At 46.4% G+C, this 20,637-nt stretch overlaps 1 protein-coding gene across 1 annotated transcript; it reads right to left on the reverse strand.

Moving 5' to 3' along the window:
* Positions 1-4,155: 4,155 nt before the first annotated feature.
* On the reverse strand, positions 4,156-20,456 carry LOC117720389 (uncharacterized). The gene is made up of 5 exons (XM_034518839.2): positions 20,156-20,456; positions 17,561-17,914; positions 16,112-16,238; positions 11,449-11,556; positions 4,156-10,738 (listed from the first exon to the last, which is right to left on the reverse strand). The coding sequence occupies exons 1-5, from the start codon at positions 20,177-20,179 to the stop codon at positions 9,642-9,644; spliced, it is 1,710 nt and encodes a 569-aa protein (XP_034374730.1). The 5' UTR covers positions 20,180-20,456; the 3' UTR covers positions 4,156-9,641.
* Positions 20,457-20,637: the final 181 nt, after the last annotated feature.

The following is a 20,637-nucleotide window of genomic DNA, read 5'->3' on the forward strand; positions in this document are numbered from 1 at the left end:
CCTGAAGCCTTACTCCCAAAACAGGCAGAAGGCTAAGCAGTACTACAGAAAGAAATTCAACTCCGATTGGAGGAAAGCCAATGGCTTCAACAACGTGTAATGCCTTGGCAGGCAGGGGCGTTCACATGCTGTGCAAAACCCATCCTCATATCTGGAGGCAGAATATGGACCAGGACCTCTCGGGCCTTCTTCCTGCTGCCCTACCCCAGAAAGAGAGCAGGAAGCTACAGTATGGTGTACTATGGTGGTGCTGGTGAAAGGAGCTGGAGTATGTTCTAGTCTCTCATGTAACTGGGCTGACTAGCCTGTGCTACCACTGCCAGCATATTTCTCCCAAGACAGGGTTTCTCTGTGTAGCCCTGGTTGTACCAGAATTCACCTGCTTCTGCCTTCTGCCTCCTGAGTGATGGGATTAAAAGTGTGTGTACCACTAATCTTGACCTATATTTTTGGGTGGAGGAATTACATGTATGAATATTTTCCCCACATGTATGTCTTTATACCACACACATGCAGTGCCTGTAGAGGCCAGAAGAGGGTGGCAGATTCTCCTTGGAAATGGAGTTATAGATGGTAGTTAGCCATCATATGGGTGCTGGGAATTAAACTCAGGACCTCTCAGGGAATAGTCAATGAATGCTCTTGACCTCTGAGACATCTCTCTAGCCCTTAGAATGTTTTAATAATGGAGATAAGTGCTCCATAAATATCAAATGTCAGTTTATAAAATGTTCTATGTCACATGAGTGTAGTGGCACATAACTTTAATCCCAGTACTCAGAAGGCACAGGCAGGGTCAGGGTTAAGGGCAGGGTTAAGGGCAAGGTCAGGGGCAGGGGCAGGGGCAGGGGCAGGGGCAGGGCCAGGGCCAGGGGCAGGGCCAGGGGCAGGGGGATCTCTACGAGTTCGAGGCCAACCTGGTCTACATAGTAAGTTCCAAAACAGCCAGAATTACATAGTGACAGGAGGATCACATTAAAAGTGGGACTGGGGACATGGTTCAGTGGGAAAGAGCACAAAGAGGACCTAAGTTCATGATCCCTGGCACTTTGAATCCCCAGAAACCACACAAAAAGCTAGGAATCACTACATGTGCCTGTAACCAACCTTGAGGGTGGAGCCAGGGGATCTCGAGAAGCTAGAGGAAATAGCAAGTTTCTGCTTTAATGTGCAATTCTGTATCAAGGCAAGGCAGAGAGGCTAGAAGAACACACCTTTTGTCCTGCTCAGGTCACTACATTGAGACACATTTATCCACATGCTCAAATGCATCCAACACACACACACACACACACACACACACACACACACTTATATGTGAGAGTGTGATGGGGGTCCCTGAATACCATGGCATATGTTCAGAGGTCAGAGAACATCACTCCTGGCGTCAGTTCTCACCATCCATTTTTATGGTTGTCTTAGGGTTTTACTGTTGTGAACAGACACCATGACCAAGGCAACTCTTATAAGGACAAGAATTAATTGGGGCTGGGTTCAGTCCATTATCATCAAGGCAGGAACATGTCAGCATCCAGGTAGGCATGGTGCATCAGAGCTGAGAGTTTTACAACTTTATCTGAAGGCTGCTAGCAGAATACTCACTTCCAGGCAGCTAGGACTAGGGTATTAAAGCCCACGCCCACAGTGACCCACCTACTACAAGGCCACACCTCCTGATAGTGCCACTCTCTGACCCAAGCATCTACAAGCCATCACAATGGTAGAATCCAGAAATCCAAGTCATCAGGCTTGTGCTTGTGTTGCAAGGTGGCAATTGCCTTCGCTCACTGAACTACTGCCATGGCGAAGACACTTACGTTTTAAAGATGATATGAGTAGTAAAGTTTCCAAACCCAGTTACTCGTGAGCTATTATAAAACACAAGGAAAGGGGATTCAGGAGCCACGGATGTAACTTAGTAGTAGTACTTGCCAAATATACCTAAGGCCCTAGGTTTGATCCCCAGCACTGAAAAAAAAAAAAAAAAAAAACAAGTTTATTTGCTGGTGGTCTAGCTCAGTGGTATTCAGCCTGCCTTACATGTGTGAGGCCTAGGCTTTAAGCATGAACACCGAGAGGAAAAAAGAAGGTATTCATATTTACAGTATCCAGGCACAGTGAGTTAGATTTGTGGACATACTGTTTCTAATACTAACGTGGTCTGTTGTTATTTACCAGACCATGTCAGAGTAGGGCATTGTATATCTGCTTTCATCATTCCCCATCTTCCTTTGAGGACCACTGCCATGTCCCAGTTCCCTGTGTTGCTCCATTACCAAGCACAGAGGCTGGCATGTCATCCAAGATCAGCAATATTCTAAAGTAACAAGGAAGAACAATCCAGAATCCCGACAGAAAGCTGAGCAGTCCTTCTCAGCATCTGCAGTGTTCAGCAAATTCTCGGAAATGTCCACAGGGATGTTCAATACAGCTGTGGACAGTGCAGCTGGCCTGTTGCTGCCAGCCTCCAGAGGTCACTCTGCCCACTCACTCTCCCAGCCATCAGCAGTTTCCCGACTCAAAGGCCCCAAAACAGTCCTTGGGTGTCTGCATGAGCAAGTTACAGAAACCAAAACAGCAGTTAGTCATAAGTAGGTGGCCAAGGTTGTACATTTTCCAGTGGAGGTCAATGAATCAGGGTTACTGGACACTTATCTTTCAGGGACTGGAGTTAGAGAAATGATACCTAGTATACAGTGGAGGGTTTTTTTTTGTTGTTTTTTTGTTTTTTTTTGTTTTTTGTTTTTTTTTTGCTATCATACACTCAAAACCAGTTTAGGTTGGAGCACGTTTGATTGCTGCTAGGTGTGGAGAGGCACACTAATGTTCAAGAGGGGTACAGCCTGACGTGGGCAGGGGCCTGAGGAATTCTGAAGTTGCTAGGTGTGTTGTTCAGAAGGGTGTGTGTACGTTGCTATCTTCAGATGTAGGAGCTAAACTGGTCAGTGCGTTATTACAAGGCATGGGATATACATAAACAAACCAAACAGCTGGCAAGTAACTGAAGGATTCCTATGCGGACGTGCCTCCATGTCACTGGCACATATGTAGAAGGGCCTTTTGGACAAACTCTGCAGTTGTTCTTGTCCTTGACATACCAACATGAGATCCTGTTCCCCTCCAGGCTTTGTGTTCTTCCTTTTTTTTTTTTTTTTTTTTGAGACAGGGTTTCTCTGTGTAGCCCTGGCTGTCCTGGAACTTACTCTGTAGACCAGGCTGGCCTCGAACTTAGAAATCCTCCTGCCTCTGCCTCCCAAATGCTGGGATTAAAGGTGTGCGCCACCACTGCCCGACCCTATTTTTTTTTTTTTTTTTAAATACTGGGTCTTAGTATGTAGTCCTGGTTGGTCTGGAATTCCCTATGTAGACCAGAATAGCCTTGAACTCAAGAAATTCCCCTGCGTCTGGCTCCTTGGTGCTAGAATTAGAGGTGTCTATCACCATGTCCAGCCAAGGTTTCCTGCTTTCTTTGAAACAAGGCCTATCGTCGAGCTGATCTTTAACTCACTCTATAGCTGAAACTGGCCTTACACTTGTCTTCTTGCCTTTGGGATTACAGGTATATGTCACAGGCCTCATAAAGTCTTCCTTTTTGATCAAGATTTTGTCCCCAAAATATTGCTAATCCTGTTACTTATAGTTAAGTGGGATTTTGTTATTTATAATCCAGCCTCCCTCCCCCCAGTACCCTCTTCCACAGTTCCTCATCCCATTTCTCCTCCCCCATCTCTGAGAGGCTGCTCCCCTACCACCAGGCCTCTCTTCCCTGGAGCGTCAAGTCTCTCAGGATTAGGCATGTCTTCTCCCTCTGAGGCCAGACCAGGAAGTCCTCTGCTATATGTGTGTTGGGGGCCTCGCACCAGCTCCTGTATGCTGCCTGGTTGTTAGCTCAGTGCCTGGGGACCGGGTTAGTTGAAACTGCTGGTCTTCCTATGGGGTCGCTCTCCTCTTCAGCTTCTTCCAGCCTTCCCCTTATTCAACCATAGGGGTCCCCAACTTCAGTCCAATGGCTGGGTATAAGTATCTGGGTCTGTCTCAGTCAGCTGTTGGTTGTATTTTTTTCCATTTTTTTATTGGATATTTTATTTACACTTCAGATACCATCCCCTTTCCCCATTCTTCGCCCCCTAAGAAAGCCCCTATCCCATGCCCCCTTCTCCTTTTTTGCACTTACACATTTTTAAAAAAATGTTAATCAAAGGCTTTATAAATTTGGTATTGCTCAATCAGAGGTGTAACCCACTACCCAACCTAGATATATCAACTATATTTGACTGGCAGAGATACATGAACATCTGCCTCCCTGTCTCCCCCTTCTCTCTCTCATCACCTAGCTTCTCCTCTCCTTCTCCTCCTCTTCTTACTCCTTTTCTTCCTCTCAGTACTCCTCAAACCTTAGCTCCTCCTACATATCACCCTTCCTGCTAAAATGAAACTTTTCTCTCAAAATACAACTAGAGCATAATTATGCCAATTTGTACCAGTGAGGTACAAGATAGTCCTAATACCCAGTCCATCATTTTGTTGACTAACCAGAACCTCTGTCATCTATCCTAACTAAAACACTTAGTTCTGAACCTGGCTTTTTCCTTGGCTTTAGGATGAATGTCAGCTGACAACCATCCACTCAAATCTTTTCTCTCAAGGTAAATAGCCAGGATTGGCTATGAGGCTATAAGTTTTCAACCCCGTCAGAAATCCAGAATGACTGAGTTAACTATAATTGTGGGAAGCACAAAGCATAGCTTCTAAAACTTAGCCAATTTATAGAGACCTTTGAACACCTGAAAAGCCCCTATACTACCGAACGTTGGAGCATCAAATCTTCAGCCTTCTGCCTAGAATCATCTGACAGACTTTAGTGATGCAGGATTATTAAGGGCTGATTACTCTGTCTAGGCAGATATAATCCGTCGACTATTCTGCAAGTGTGTCCTTTTCTGGACAGTAATTTGTCTGTAAATGGAAAGAGGCAATTCTTGCCTAGTGGCTGTCTCACCACAACTGGAGTAACTCCAAAGATGCTCAATTTCTTCTTGGAATACAAGACAGGAAGCTGTCAGGAGCAGACAGCTCTCTAATCAAAATGAACATTAATACAGAAATGTTTATCATGTCAATTCTGTGGATTTCTGATGTTTTGAAAACCAACTATCCATGTAAGGCTATCTGGGCTGTTGTCTGTTAACTCCTCTCAGCTATTTCTAAAGAAAATATAGAAAACTCCCCAACAATAAACTCAAAGCCATGAATTTGCTATAGGCCCTTAACTCAGTCTAACCATCTCAAATAAGTTAAAAAAGTTAAAGGAGGACTGGGTCTAAGCCATATGCAATAAATCCTAGCTAATCCTCTCTATTCCCACAAAACCACTACTTTTTCCTAGAAAGACAGCCCAACATTTACCACTCAAGCCCAGGGAATAGGGGCACTGACTCTTCATTAGCTTCTTCAAGCTGATTATGGGCGTTGAGATATTAGAAGAGGAGTGGGGGGAAGAGCAAATTGATAAGCCTCTGATGCTGTGTCTTCACTGCATCCAGATGGAATTCCCGGACCTCAGAGGTTTGAGCAGGTCTGCCCACCTTGCTTGATGAGTAGATACACCAAGGCTGATCATTCTGCAATATACAATTCTCAAAACAAATTTTAGTATCAAGATAGTTTTTTTTTTTTTTTAAAAGAGGACTGACATGGTTGTATTTTTTGGTTTTGCTTTTTTTTCACCCATGCCCTTCCCATAATGCATTTTACAGGGCAGTATTGTAGTCCTGGATCTACACATAGTGTAGACAGAGTCTCACTGTGTAGTCCTGACTATTCTGGAACTCACTGTATAGACTAGACTGGCCTTGAAATCAGAGATTCATCTGCTTCTGTTCCTGAGAACTGGGTTTAAAGAAGTGGCCTAGCTGGGCAGTGGTGGCGCATACCTTTAATCTCAGCACTTGGGAAGCAGAGGCAGGTGGATTTCTGAGTTCGAGGCCAGCCTGGTCTACAGAGTGAGTTCCAGGACAGCCAGGGCTACACAGAGAAACCCTGTCTAAAACAAAACAAAACAAAAACAAAAAAACAAAAACAAAAACAAAAAAAAAAAAAAGAGGAGGAGGAGGAAGAGAAGGAGGGAGAGGAAGAGGAGGAGAAGGAGAAGGAGAAGAAAGTGGGCTACACTGAGGACCAGGTTGTCTCCTGCGACTTCAACAGCAACTCCCGCTCTTCCACCTTTGATCCTGAGGCTGGCATTGCTCTCAAGGACAACTTTGTAAAGCTCATTTCCTGGTATGACAATGAATAGGATACAGTACAGTACAGTCGTGGACCTCATGGCCTACATGGCCTCCAAGGAGTAAGATGCCCTGGACCACCCTCCGCAGCAAGGACACTGAGAGCAAGAGAGAGGCCCTCGGTTGCTGAGGAGTCCCTGTCCCCAACACTGAGCATCTCCTCACAATTCCATCCCAGACCCCCATAATAACACGAGGGGCCTAGGGAGCCCTCCGTACTCTTGAATATCGATAAAAGTTTGCTGCACCCCCTACAGATGATCGTTTTGATTGTACCTCAGTGGAACTGCTCTAGTTGGTTTGATTGCCTGTTGGGAGAAAGAGTCGTAATTACTGCTGGGGCTCAGGAGTCACCACGCAAACCATATGGACACTGACCTCAGTTAAGTAAGAATTATTTATTGAACGCACGCCCTGATAGTGCCCAGAGCAGGGACATAGCTCAGAGTTATCTGAACTATGACAACAGGTATCTTTTTCTGTCAGTTTATAAAGAAAAAAACCACTATGAGTTCATATGCAGGTGCAGGAAGTGCGGCTTGGTGGTCAGCTCCAACTCAAGATATTTTAGACATAGCAATTTATATTGACCTTTGATTTGATGGGTCCTATGTAAAGCTTTGTGGAATTTTTTTTTTTTTTTGTAGATTGACAGGTATACATCTTTAAAAAGGAATAATACAGGGACAAAGAAACAGCATACAGACAATCCTGGTTTGAGACAGGAGCTTCAGGTCAGAGTATCAAAGTAACAAAAGAGAGAAGGGGACTACAGTGGAGATTTTTGTCATACTGTTGCTCTCAAGAGCAATCTAAGGGAGGGACTTTAGATTGCTGCAGTGTAATACCCTCTGGTCCATCGTGGGGAGGAAAGTACGGCATCTGGGATGCCTTTGTCTGGGACAGTGAGAGCAGGCTACTCAGGTCTTCATTTCGGAGAAGGTTGAGAAGTAGAAAGAGGGAAAGAATTTTCATCCCAGCTCCATGGCTTCAGACACAAAACCTGTTCTCTTCATAGATGATCCCCGGAGCTCGTCTTGACTTGCTTCACTAGACAAACTTGAGCACCCTCTGCACAGAACTGGATTTTCCTTCTGGCCCCCTGCCCCCAAGCAATTCTGCTTCTGGTTTCCAAATATTCAGTTCTTGTTACATAAGACTTTTTCCTTTTGAGATGGTCTATGTGGCCCAGGCTGGCTTCAGATCTTTGTTTTTAAGACAAGGATTCATGTAGCACAAGCTGGCCCTGAATTCCCTATGTAGCCAAAGATGACCTTAAACTGCTCATTCTGCCTCCACATGCCAAGTGCTGGGATTATGGATGTGTACCAGTCTATGGCTCTGAGGATCAAACCCACAACTTCATGCATGGTAGATCAACATCCTACCAGGCTCTACTTCCAGCCCTCTTTTATCCCAAGATACTTGCTCATTCTTTGAGATTATACAACCAAATGCAGGCCCTTTGTGGGGCCGGACCCATGGTGTCCTACCCTGATGGTGTTTGAGAATATGCTTCCATGATGAAAGCACTGCACAAAGGGCCTTGTTTCAAAGTCCTCACTCCTCTAGCATGAGGCAGAGCAGCTGAGGGCCTGCAGAGTCTATGCTGAGTGTGTAGGGTGTGTGTCACATAAAGGGCTCAAGTCTAGTACAGGGTAATGGTGAGGAAGAGGAAGACACATTGCCACCAGTAACTGGGGAGGAGAGAAATTTGCTGGTCAGGACCTACTTAGGAGAGCCTAACACTTTTGCTTAATTTGGTAACATGGCTACAGCAGTTGACATCCTCCATTGTAGGAGTCATGAGGACAGGGCTACAGCGTTTCCTCTCTTAGAGAAGTAGAAAATAAAGGTATGTCTTTCAATCAATGGACCTTAGGATTTATGAAAATTAATGTATAAACATTGCAGATGGGAAGTGGTGAACTGTGGTGCCACCTTATGGAAACATATGTACCACCCATTCCATAGAGTGCTTTAAGATCTTATATGTGCATGTGTCAATGTGAGTATATGTCATGTCTTTATGTGTGTCCATCATAGTCAAAAGAGGGCTACAGAAGGGGGTTGGGCTTTCTATGGCAAACCCAGCAATTTCCTCCATGAGAAACCAGCTGACCCCGCCCCAAGTCTCCATGGTACTTTCTATTAATCCTTTTCTTTCAGAACTTCAATATGGACACACAGTTGAAAATGACTAATCATCACCATTATCAACATCTGGAGCAAAATAATACTGCATCACAAACAATGACCAAGTTTGGTAGAGTCATCAGTGCAAGAAGGGGACTTTACACTTCTCATAAATACCTTTATTTTTATAGGTTTTTAAAGTGAATATGGAGCTCGGTGGTAGTGGCACACACCTTTAATCTCAGCACTCAGGAGGCAGAGGCAGGTGGATTTCTGTGAGTTTGAGGCCAGTCTACAAAGCAAGTTCCAGGACACCCAGTACTACACAGAGAAACCCTGTCTCAGAAGAACAAGAAAAAAAAAAAAAAAAAAAAAGAGAGAGAGAGAGAGAGAGAGAGAGAGAGAGAGAGAGAGAGAGAGAGAGAGTGTGTGTGTGTAAGGGAAATCAGACCTTCAGTAAAACCCAGGCCAAGAAGAAAGCAGCATAGGCCTGTTTTCCCACATTCCCCCAAAGTGGGAACAATCACACCAACAGTCCCAGCCCCTTCAGTGGGAGTCCATGGAAACAAACATGTGGTTATAGAAGTATGTGCCCAATGCTGAGAGAGATGGATTCTGACAACTCAGACTTCCAACTCCTAAAGATATTTTTTGGTTCCTTGAAACAGGGTTTCATGCAGCCAAACATGACCCTGAACTTCTGTTCCTCCTGCCTCTACTCAAATGCAAGGATTACAGGCATGTACCACCATGGCTGTAATTAGATGCTGGGAATCTAACCGTGGCTCCATCCATCCATGCTCAGTGAACACTGTATCGAGTCACATTCTCAGTTCTGTCCTAGGGAAATCTTGGAAACTAGTTTGAGTTTTGAGTTGTTCAGCTTCTGACTGAGCAACTCAACTCTTCAAAATTGCAACATTCCTAACCGGCCTGTCGATGCCGCCTAAATTGCTAAGATGGTGATGGAGCCCCTGCGCTTCTCCTGAGAGTGGCTGTGCAGTGGGCTGCTTGTTTCTGCAACATTTTCTGTGTGCATCAAGTTCCCCTGCAGCAAGAATCCCAGGGGCACTTAGCCAATGCAGTCCACGGGAGAGAACCTAGGCCTGGGAAGCCTAGCAGATGGCAGGCACCACACATCTGACCCAGGAAAAGCAGCTTGGATACATGGGGACCCAGAAGCCTGTTTCCTAGTAGCCATGTTATGTAGCTCTCTGGGTGCTACCCTGCATTCTCCATCTTTACAGACAGACAACTATGCAGAGACCCCACTAGACTTTCCTGACCATGGTCGCTGAGCTGCTGACCTCCGCCATATGACTTGTGGTCCTGACTGACTCTAGTGTCCTTGGATCTGGGTGAGACAGAAGGGTCAGTAGAGAACTTTCCCCTGGCTGCACCTTTAAAGAGACCTGTAGGTGACACATGACTTGGTGAGCTCCTCTCAGAAGCCACATAAGCAGAGGATGCCGAGTGTGCATGAGTGCTCTGATGGCGTACCAGCCAGGAGCGACAGGTGAAGCTCTTGCCACACTGGCCACAGGTAAAGCGCTTCTCCTGAGAGTGGCTGCGCAGGTGTCGCAGGAAACTGGGCTTGTGGGTGAAGCACGAGCCACACTGGGCACACTGGAACGCATGCTCACCAGAGTGCACACTCTGGTGCACTGTCAAGTTGGCCAGCCGTGTGAAACGTTTGTCACACTGGGTACATGGAAATGGCTTCTCACCTGTGTGTGTGCGCCTGTGTTCCACCAGAGTAGATAGGCGCCCAAAACGACGGCCACACTGTGCACAGGGGAAAGGCCGCTCTCCAGTGTGGGTACGCTGATGCTCCAGCAGTGTAGACAGGCGGCCAAACCGCTTCTCACATTCGGCACATTTGTAAGGTTTTTCCCCGGTATGTGTGCGGTAGTGTGTGGTAAGTGTTGACTGGTGGACAAAGCTCTTGCCACACTGGACACAGGTGTAGGCACGCTGGGCTGTGGGTGCACGACGATTCCTGGTGAGAGTGACCTGCTGTGTAGCACTTTGGGGACACTGCAGACTGGGCTGAGATCCATGGTGTGAGAACTCATGCTGTGTGCGCTCTCTGAAACTGAAGCTCTGGCCGTGCTCAGTGCCCTCCGCAGCTGCCACAGGCTGACTCTGAGAGCCTCGAGGGAGGGAGGCTGCCCCTCTCTCTCTGCAAACAGGAAGAAGATCGCCACAGGTTCCCTGCTCAAAATCCTCCTTGCCAGGTCCCCCTTCAGTTCCCCAAGATGGCTCTGGTGCCATGGTCATCCCCTCCAGGGTCCTTTTCTTGTTAGCCAGCCATGTTTCTGGTGAGATGAGACAAAAACATGAGTCATCTCTGCCACAGGCTCCGGATCCGAGACAACTGACTGTTCCTTGGTATCAAAGGCCTGAGGCTCCCATGAGCCTGTTCCTGAAGGCCCTCACTGGCACTAACCCATTTCCCACTTGTCTTCTGCCAGAGGCCCACTCTGAGTCATCTCCATGACACTCAGATGCCCTTTAAGCTAAGCCATGTGCCTCTGCTTAAGGCTTCTTCTCATCTATACTACCAGATGCTGTTCTCTGACAACCGCTGCTCTGTGCCATCAAGACCATGAACGAGATAGGCTGCCTATAACACCCTGATTACAGAAGTGTAAACACACTGAGTATATGTGTCTTCTGTGTATACTATCCACAACTTTTACCATTCTCAAAGGGCTCTCTGGCTCAGACATGGTTTCTTGTTCTCATGTTGTACTGTTAATTTCTGGAAATCTTTCTTCTAACTAATAAGCTCTTCTGGGGATGGGAGATGGGGAATTGTGGTCCATGCAGTCAATCCTTGCTGTGCCTACCTATACCATGCACAAAATGACAATTTATGCAACTCTGTGGGAGGATGTCCACAGCAAACATGGCACAGAGACCACAGGACACCACAGGATACCTGTTCAATGCCACTTCCAGACACTCATGCAGAAGGTCCCATATAGTTCAGAAACTCAGAAGTGCATCCTACCCTGGGCCTCACCTGAGCATAGGGATGCACTGGTTGTCTCCTGCAGGCTCTTCTCACATGCCTCTTCCTCTTGCTTGATCCAGGGAAGAACACTCTGGGCAGATTCCAGCTGCCCCGTTTCTACGAAAAAGAGAGGACGCTCTGAGGGTATCAGATGTCATGGTCTTTCCTATTACCATCTCTGTCTAGGACCTGTGACCACCATGTACTCTCAAAAGAACCACAGAGGCCAGCAAAGACAGAACAGATACTGAGAGAAATTTCTGGTAAAGCTAACATGAGGTGTGGTAGGGAGTCAGGAGAGCAGGGATACATGGCTTCTGAATGACCAGCAGTAGCCTATGCCCAAGGGCCTGTAGCCTTCCATCACTACCACCCCTTAGGCTGGGCCCATAGATCGCTCCAGAATACAAACCACGTTTCTAAGCTCCTTCAAGCAGGAGGATATTGGTTACTCCTAACCAACAGGATGTAAGGTTCAGACTTCTCCAGCTATAATTTCCCTAGCCTCTCTGTGTCTTAGTTTCTTCATCTATATATAGGAAAAGACAAAAACCTACCAGAGATGGAAATGAATTAATATGTATAGTGCGTAAGTACTAACTTTGTTAAATTGGAAATAAATGTATCATCCTAAGAGAAATGGGCAATTCATCTTTCCCTCCTAGTAGCTTTTTGTTTTGTTTTTCAAGACAGTTTCTCTAAGTGGCCTTGGCTATCCTAGAACTCGTCACACCCAGCTCCTACAAGGTTTTTGTTTTGTTGGTTCTTTTTGGAGACAGGGTCTCACTACATAGACCAGGTCGGCCTCTAACTCCCAAGTTCCATCTGCTTCTGCCTCCTCAGTACTGGGGTTAAAGGTGTCTGCTACCAAGCCCAGCTTCCACTTGCTTCCTAGCGGTCACCATGAACTGCAGCTAGGAAAGCAACAAGTTGAAAGCCACCTGGGTCTCTGACACCTTGAGCTCCAAACAAGCCTGTCAGGAGTAAGAAAAACCATCTTGTCTAAGCTGCTGTGCATCACACAGGCTGCTTCTGCAATCTGAACCTGACAGCTGGGGTTTCCATCAATCTCTGACAGCCTATGTAGCACAGTACCCTAGGGTAAGTGTCCTTCAAGGGACAAGTGACTTCACTAATCTGTGCCAAGAAAGCTCTAAATCCACATCACAGAAAATCATGCATCCCCCCTCAACCCTTCCTGCCACCCCCCCCCCTTCAGGGGATCCAACAACCATTGTATCAATTTATGCTAAAAAAATAAATCTATTTATTTTATGTTAAAATAAATGTTAAAAGCTAAAAAAAAAAAAAAGTGAAGAACATTTCAATTTTAAGTCACAACTATCTAGATATCAACCATGGGCTTCAACACTATGCTAGGTTTTGACCCAGAAATACAAGAAGATGCTGCCCAGACATGTGTGCCCACCTCCTCTACAGAGACTGCTTCTGTAATTTTAACCAAACAGTTGAGAAACCAAGTCTTTTGCAAGTGGCACTTCAAGCTCTGGAAAAAGAAGTCAATAGTAACATAGCACCTGGGTAAAGCACTTGCCACGAAGTCGGATGACCTGAGCTAAATCCCTGAAACCCACAAGGCAGAAGGAGAAAAGTGATTCCTACAAGTTATCCTCTGACGGCCAAATACACTTTGTGAGGTATTTGTGAGTACAGACTGCCTGATATGGGTGTCCAATATAGGTGCTGGCGATCGAATTTAGGACTTCTGAACAGCAGCAACACACGCTCTTAGCTTCAGAGCCATCTCTCCAGCTCATGAGGCGCCTTTGAAATTGGACACAACTGTAATCCCAGCACTCAGAAGGCAGAGGCAGAACAACAGCTGCAAGTTTAAGGCCCACCTGGTCTCTACAGCAAGTTCTAGGCCAACCAGAGTTACAGGCAAGACCCTATCCAGAGAGAAATGCTGGCTCTCCGAACTGCCTAGCAAAACTGTATTTATGTAAGAATGTGCTTGCACAGTCAAAAGGTTAGAGGCTCGGCAGTCCCTGTCCAGGGGACCCCTATAACCAACGTCTCAAACTCTGAAGTATCTAAATCACTTGTACACGTTGAAACTATAATGCTTATGCTTACTGATTGAAGAATCTCAGTTATGCTTTCCTTAGAAATTTGGCAGGAAGAGCTGTCTTTGAAAACTTAGAAAATTAAGCAAGCTTCTATCAAATGACAGTGGAGAAGCTAATGGAGGGCTGAGTAACAGCCAGGACTGTCAAGGGACAGGCAGCCCAGGCCCCTGAAGTCACCGTGTTCCACAGCATGACAACTGCCACAGCAAGTTCTAGGTACCTCCAGGGACATACCAGCCTATTCTGTGTCTGCTTCCTGACCACACCTACCATGGGGTCCCAGGCCTTTCTGTACAACAGGAAGGGGTTGCCATCTGGCTCTTGTAGAAAGTCCTCAGTGAGACAACAAGTGCCACCACCTACCAAACATGCCCTCACGATCCTTTGTATCTTCCAAGCACTTCTGTGTGCTGGAAGTGACTTCTGTATGCTGGCACTCTGGTCTGTCTCTGATGTCCCTATCCCTGCAGAGACCCCCCCCAAAAAAAAAAAAAAAAAAAAAAACCCAAACTTTTAATCTTAGTGTAACTTGCCAACCACTCAGTGAATTCCTCCTTACCCAAAGACCCCTTCAAATGAGGGCTTTTCTTCTCAAATATAGTAAAAATCTAAAAACAAGGAAAGGGGTTTGAGATAGCTCTTGCAGAGAACCTAGGTTCAGTTCCCAGCAGCCACTCGGGAATGCTCACCACCGACTAACTCCATTATTAGGGAGTCTAATGTCACATGTGCAGTGCCTCGACAGGCACATACAGACAGGCACATACAGACAGGCAGGTATGATTTTTTTGTACAATGTGTAAAGGTTAGTGTCCTCACATCTTGTTTCAATCCAGACATGGCTTTGTTATGTTTACTCTTAGAAGCACTGGTCTCAAGTCTGTATAAACACTGCTCCCCATTCATTCTCTGCCTTGCCAATAAAAACAATGAACCAATACAGAGCTTTAGAGAGAGAATAGGTGGGACTTCCAATCTAAGAGGGGTGTAGATAGAGAGGGGGGAAGGAGCCACGAGGGCAGTGGAGAAAAACATCAGGAGAAAGAATGGAATTAAGTAAGGATGGAAATGTTCAAGTAAGACAGGAATGTCTCCTGGGAGGAATCCCGGCTCGCTTGGAGGTTTAGAATGAAGCAACGATTGTTCAGTATTTGGTTCAAGGCAATTTTAATAAATCTCAGCCTCTCTGTGTGGTTATTGGGGAATTAGTTGGTTAAGAAATAAATGCTGTCATACTAACTTTGTAAATCTATAGTAATAGCATAATTTTACACACACCACACACGTACCACACACACCACACACACACCATACACACACACACACACACACACCACACACTACACACACCACACACAATTAGAGCGAATGGTACCTTTGTGTTCTAAGCAAACAGGACTCTTTCCTCTTTCAATAAGAGTGATCCCTTCTGTTGTTTCTGTCATTTGAACTAAGGGTTTCTTCACCTTTAAAAAGTTTCAAAAAGCAATATAATATAATCCTATAATCTCAATACTCCAAAGGCTGAGGTAGGAGGCACAAATCCAAGGCCAGCCTGGGCAACCCAGTAACTTCCCAGCCAGCCTGAGTTATAGCAAGATCCTGTCTGAGAAAGAGACACAAAAGACTAGAGCGATAACTCAGTGGGAGGGGCCTCCCTTAGAATTTGCAAGAGTTGACCTATTATGAATGCAAATGGCTTTCCAATCCACATTCCAACTTGGTGCTATTACCTAACAGAATGAAAACTGAGCTCTGTACTGGCCCAGTACTCGTTCATTGTTTATAATCCTAGCGAGTGCCAGGCACTGGGAAAGAGAAACATCACACTAAGACTTAGTTCCTTCCCTAAAGAGAGCACACCATGGTGGAAGCCGGGTAAAGAGCTGGGCCATGGGCATAAATAGGGCGTCAAAGGGTAATAGAGGTGGTAAGCTGTCTGCCTTACTGCAAACCTAGCAGGATAAACGTAAGTAGAGGAAGCCGCTACACTATAGAATGAACTGGGAAGAGCTGGACAATGAGGAGCAGAGTCTAACCTGAGGTCTTCACTGGAAGCTCTGGATAAGCCATTTAACCTCTCTGCAAGGTCCAGGATGATGCAAGAGCTGAGGCTATAGCTACAAAATTCTAGATTTAATCAAGTCTCACACAAGCATACTTGGCTAGAGGACCTAGTGTTTACTGCTGGCCCTCACATCTCAGACCTGAATCTTCTTTACAAATCATGCCCATGGGGCTAGACAGATCACTCAGTGGTTAAGAACACTGACTGCTAGGATGCAGGTTCTATTTTGAGTACATTCACAGCAGCTCTCAACCAACTCCCTGCAATGGATCCAGGAGCTCTAATGCCCTCTCTGGCCTCTGCAGGAACCAGGCAAGCATATGATGGATGCACAGAAATACATGCAGGCAAAACAAAAGAAGCATGTCTACACTTAATTCTAAAGATGGGAATTATACCTTCTGCTAGCTTGAAGGCAGAGGACCAATTTGCTCTGGCTCTCAGATCCAAGAGTCTCGATATACTGAGGACAAGAATGAGAACGAATCTGGACGGCCCCAGGGATGTCGCTTACCCAGAGAGCCCAGCACCTCACGCCTTTCCTTTGCTATGTGCTTGCAGAGCTCCTTCTGCCAGTCTTCAGGGCTACGTTCCTGTTGCTCAGGGAAACCCCCAGCCAACTCCTCAGTAGTCACAGAAACCTGGAGGAACACAAGTCCCGCCAACACCCTTTCAGAAACCAGCCTTCAAAACTGTGAGCACCACTGACCTAGCTAGCTTCTGCCCGCATTTTTCTATAGAAAGGAAGACAAGTGCAGAGTCCTTCTGGTTCCTATGCACACTTCTGTTTTCTCTTGGAACCTGAATGGAGATGCTTTCTGTTGATTTCCTCTACTTAAAACAGTTCTCACTCTCAAAGAGTCTTTCTGGTGTCTTCCCTTCTGGCCCATCTCCAGTCCTGTAGGTCAGCTGCCCATCCTCAGAAACATTTTCTATGGGGGAACCCCAGTAGCCACATCAGGCTGAGACTCAAATCAGTGCCTGGCTCACCCATCAGAGATGCTTCTTCCTGTAGTATGTGAGAACACACACAGAGACCCACGATGGGCAATGTGTAGAGTGAGAGACTTTGAGGCACTTGGTCCTAAATGGAATATCTTTATCACCCCTCCTCTCAGGGATCTATGTGGAAAAGGAGGAAGAAGGAGAGATGGGAGTCCTGATAGTCACAGGCTTCTAACTAAAAGCTATCTGCAATGGATAACACGCTTCAGGGTAGCCCTATATCAAGGAGTAGTTGGCCAACATAAAACAGACTCAATGGTAGTTTTGAGACTTTGTCTTGTTTTGCCTGCATGTATGTCTGTGTGAGGGTAGCAGATCTTGGAGTTACAGACACTTGTATATTGCCATTGGATGCTGGGAATTGAACCTACATCCTCTAGAAGAGCAGTCAGTGCTCTTAACCACCGAGCCATCTCTCCAGCCCCTCTTTTTCCTCTTTTCTATTTATTTATTTATTATTTATTTATTGAGATGGGGTCTCTCTCTATAGTCCTGGCTGTCCTGAGCTCTCTATGCAGACTAGGCTGGCCACCAACTCACAGAGATCCACCTACCTCTGAAGGCATGTACCACCATGCTTAGTGAAAACAATTTTTTTTTTGGTTTTTCGAGACATGGTTTCTCTGTGTAGTCCTGGGTGTCCTGGAACTCATTCTGTAGACCAGGCTGACCTCAAACTCAGAAATCCGCCTGCCTCTGCCTCCCAAGTACTGGGATTAAAGGTGTGTGCTACCACACCACCTAGCAAAATAATTCTTTTCAATAAGAAAAAAAAATGTCATTCTGGAAGAAGACAACTGTTGCCACCCAAAAATACACTTCCAACAACCCATTCTACTGTCACCTTCCCAATGTCATACTATACCTCTGACTATTCTTTAAAGCTCCTTAAACTCCATAGTGACTAGTATTAAGCACTAGAATTCAGATTGGAGGCCTCTCCTCACTCAATGAATACCTTGGGTGCTTCATCCTTGCTGCTGGGGGGAAGCCTCAAGACCCAGGGGTTTCGGTTTTGCAACTGATTCTCCAGGTTCTCCAGCCGCCGCTGCAGCAGCCCATACTCCTGCAGCAGGGTCCCCACCACGGCCCACTTGCCCTCCAGCTGACTGCTGAGCTCCATGGCTGTCTTCTCGAAGTCAGCCAGCTTCTTCTCAGCTGACCCTGTTCGTACTTCCAAGTTTTGAAGGTGAACAGCTTGGGACTCTGTTTTCTTCTCCACTGCCTGAACAGCAGTTAGGATAGCTAAAAGGGAAATCTCTGCAGACTGGATCTGGGCCTGCTGCTGGAGGTCAGTCCCTATATGCCAATCCTGGAACCAGAGACAAGAAGATTATGTTGGTTTCCAGAAGAAGGCCCAGAACTGTTCTCAAATACAGAAAGAACAGTATTTTCTGGAATGGATTGACTCCTCACTGATCAGATCCCAGTCAAGACCAAAGACACAGGCACAAAAGAACAAAGACACAGGTACAAAGACCCCTCAGAACCTTCATGGAAAAAATACTGAACCTAGATCCATTGCAATGGAAAATAAAATAGTGTCCAGAGTGTGCTGGATTTAATCTTGCCCTACTATTTACATTAGTTCCACCAGTTATTTGACCACATTTTCTTCCTCTGGGGACATAGCAAAACAGCAAGGCCACAAACCTGCCTACCCAATGGCAAGCTCAACTCTCACCCCACTCCATTCCCTACCAGGGTCTTTGTGTGTAGCCCTGGAACACTATCTGTACTGTAGACTGGGGTGGCATCAAACTCAGAGATCCACCAGCCTTTGAGTGCTGGGATTAAAGGCCACCACCTGCACCTTCACCGCCTCTTGGAGCAGCTTCCCCAAAAGTGTTCCTTCCTTGGTGATCTCTAAGGGCCCGGTGACTCAACTAACACTGTGCAAATTCCTAACCTGCTACTAGGTACCTTAGAGTTTCTATTGCTTTGATGAATCACTATGATCAAAAACAACTTGGGGAGGAAAGGGTTTTTTCTGCTTACACATCACACATCACTATGTATCAATGAAGGAAGTCAGGGCAGGAACTTAACAGGCCAGAAACCTAGAAGCAGGAACTGAGGCAGAGGCCATGGAGGAGTGCTGCTTACTGGCTTGTTCCCCATGGCTTTCTCAGTCTGCTTTCTTACAGAACCCCAGGACCACCAGCCCAGGTGTGGGCCACCCACAATGAACTGGGCTCTCTCACACCAAATACTAATTAAGAGAAAGCCCACAGGCTTGACATAAGCTGGATCTTATGGAGGCGTTCTCTCAGTTGAGGTTCCTTCCTCTCAGGTAACTTCAGCTTGTGTCAAGTTGGACACTAGGTCCCTGTGACTGGGACACCTCAACAAACAGCCCCTGAACAGTCACTTTACTGGAAGCTAGATCTTAGATGCCAGTAAGCAGAGCCAGAGAAAGCTGAAAGCCAGCATCTTCGTCAAAAGAAGGGGGACAATGTTACCATGCATAATTATAAATAAAATGAGCTGTGGGGACAGCAGATAAATCATGGAACTTTCCTCTTATCTCTAAGGTGGTGAAGCTACAGGTATGAAAAAGCACTCAGGGTGTATGACATTATTATATACTGTATTACCAATAAACATGAAGGCTCCTGACCATTGGCCACAATGTGTTATATGTTATAAACCAAAGACTGCAACTAATACAATTGTGTGACATTAAACTTTCCCCAAGTCATCTTCCATAAAAAGACACTGCAAAGCGTCCCACACAGTAAGATACTTGTCACCAGACACTATCTTTTCCTCACTCCTCTTTCAGCAGCATGGTGCCATCCTGGGGTCTGTGACCACTGACCCATACAACAAAACGTGGTTGGGAGGAGACAGTCTTCACACATAAAGGTCAAATATCTTTGTTTCTCTGTGATCCCTTGCCACAAATCTAACACCAAGAAATGTCTCTGAAGTCACTGCATAGCTATTGCTAGCAGGAGATGCTTCCTACCTTCAGGGACAGTATATCTCAGTAGTTCACTCACAGGGGTTGAAGGCAATACTAAGTCAAGTCTGAGCCTAAAACACGCCTACCCTATAAACACTGATTCCCTAACCAGCTGCAGTAGGAAAGTCTTCCTGGTGGTTATCAGAAAGCAGCAGGCAAAGATATGCATATCCAGCCTGAATGGAATCGAATTCAGGCCTGAAAGGCCGTGGAACCTTCCTAGGCTGGAACAAGATTCTAGGTCCCAGGACCAAGAGAGCTAACTGTAGGGGCCTTAGCTCGGGATTGGATTGGAGATGGCCAATACTTGAGAGGTGGAGCAGAGAGGTCCTGGGAAAAAAGGAGTCATGTGGGGTAAAAACGTCCGCAGCCGGTGCACCGGGCCCAGATTTCCTGGTTAAGCTCAATGGCCATATATTACGAATGATCAAAACCGTGGCAAAAGAGACAAGGACTTTATCATATAGCAGCAGGCCTCCTGGTCCTCCTCGACTCCCTGGCCAAAGATCTACCCAGTTTTAGGTGGTAAGATTCGCAGCGAATTCGCTTCATATCCCCCACATGATGGATGAGGGCCACCCTTACCGGTGCAGCGGCCGCCTCAGTCATGGCTGCGCGAGATTTTGCCTCGTCTCGTTGTAGCTGCTGTGTTCCCTACAGGCGGCCCTTCCTGGCCCCACGACACGGAACCCAGACGGTCGTCCTGGACGGAGTCCGCAGCTTTGAGACCGCGGCGTCCTTGCTGCTCTTCCACTGCTCCCGCGGCTGAAACGCAGGCCCCACCCTCCACAAGGCGGCTCCCCATTGGCTAGCCCCGGAGATTCCGCCCCTGGAGGTAGAGAAGCCAGATTCTATTGGCTAGCTGGGAGCACAAGCCGCACAGCGTTCGCTATAGCGTGTTGTCCCAGCCCCGCAGGTGTGGTTTGAGAGCCAGGTGTTCAGCTTCTTTCACCAATGAACTGTTGAGCCAAGCCAACCACTAGGGTCACCTGCTGAGACTCCCCAGAACAAACTAGGCCACAAACACGCAGTTGCTTATTCCAGTGTGTTTATAGAGCACCGATTGG

This window comes from Arvicanthis niloticus, chromosome 15 (genome assembly GCF_011762505.2).
Source record: "Arvicanthis niloticus isolate mArvNil1 chromosome 15, mArvNil1.pat.X, whole genome shotgun sequence".
NCBI lineage: Eukaryota > Metazoa > Chordata > Mammalia > Rodentia > Muridae > Arvicanthis > Arvicanthis niloticus.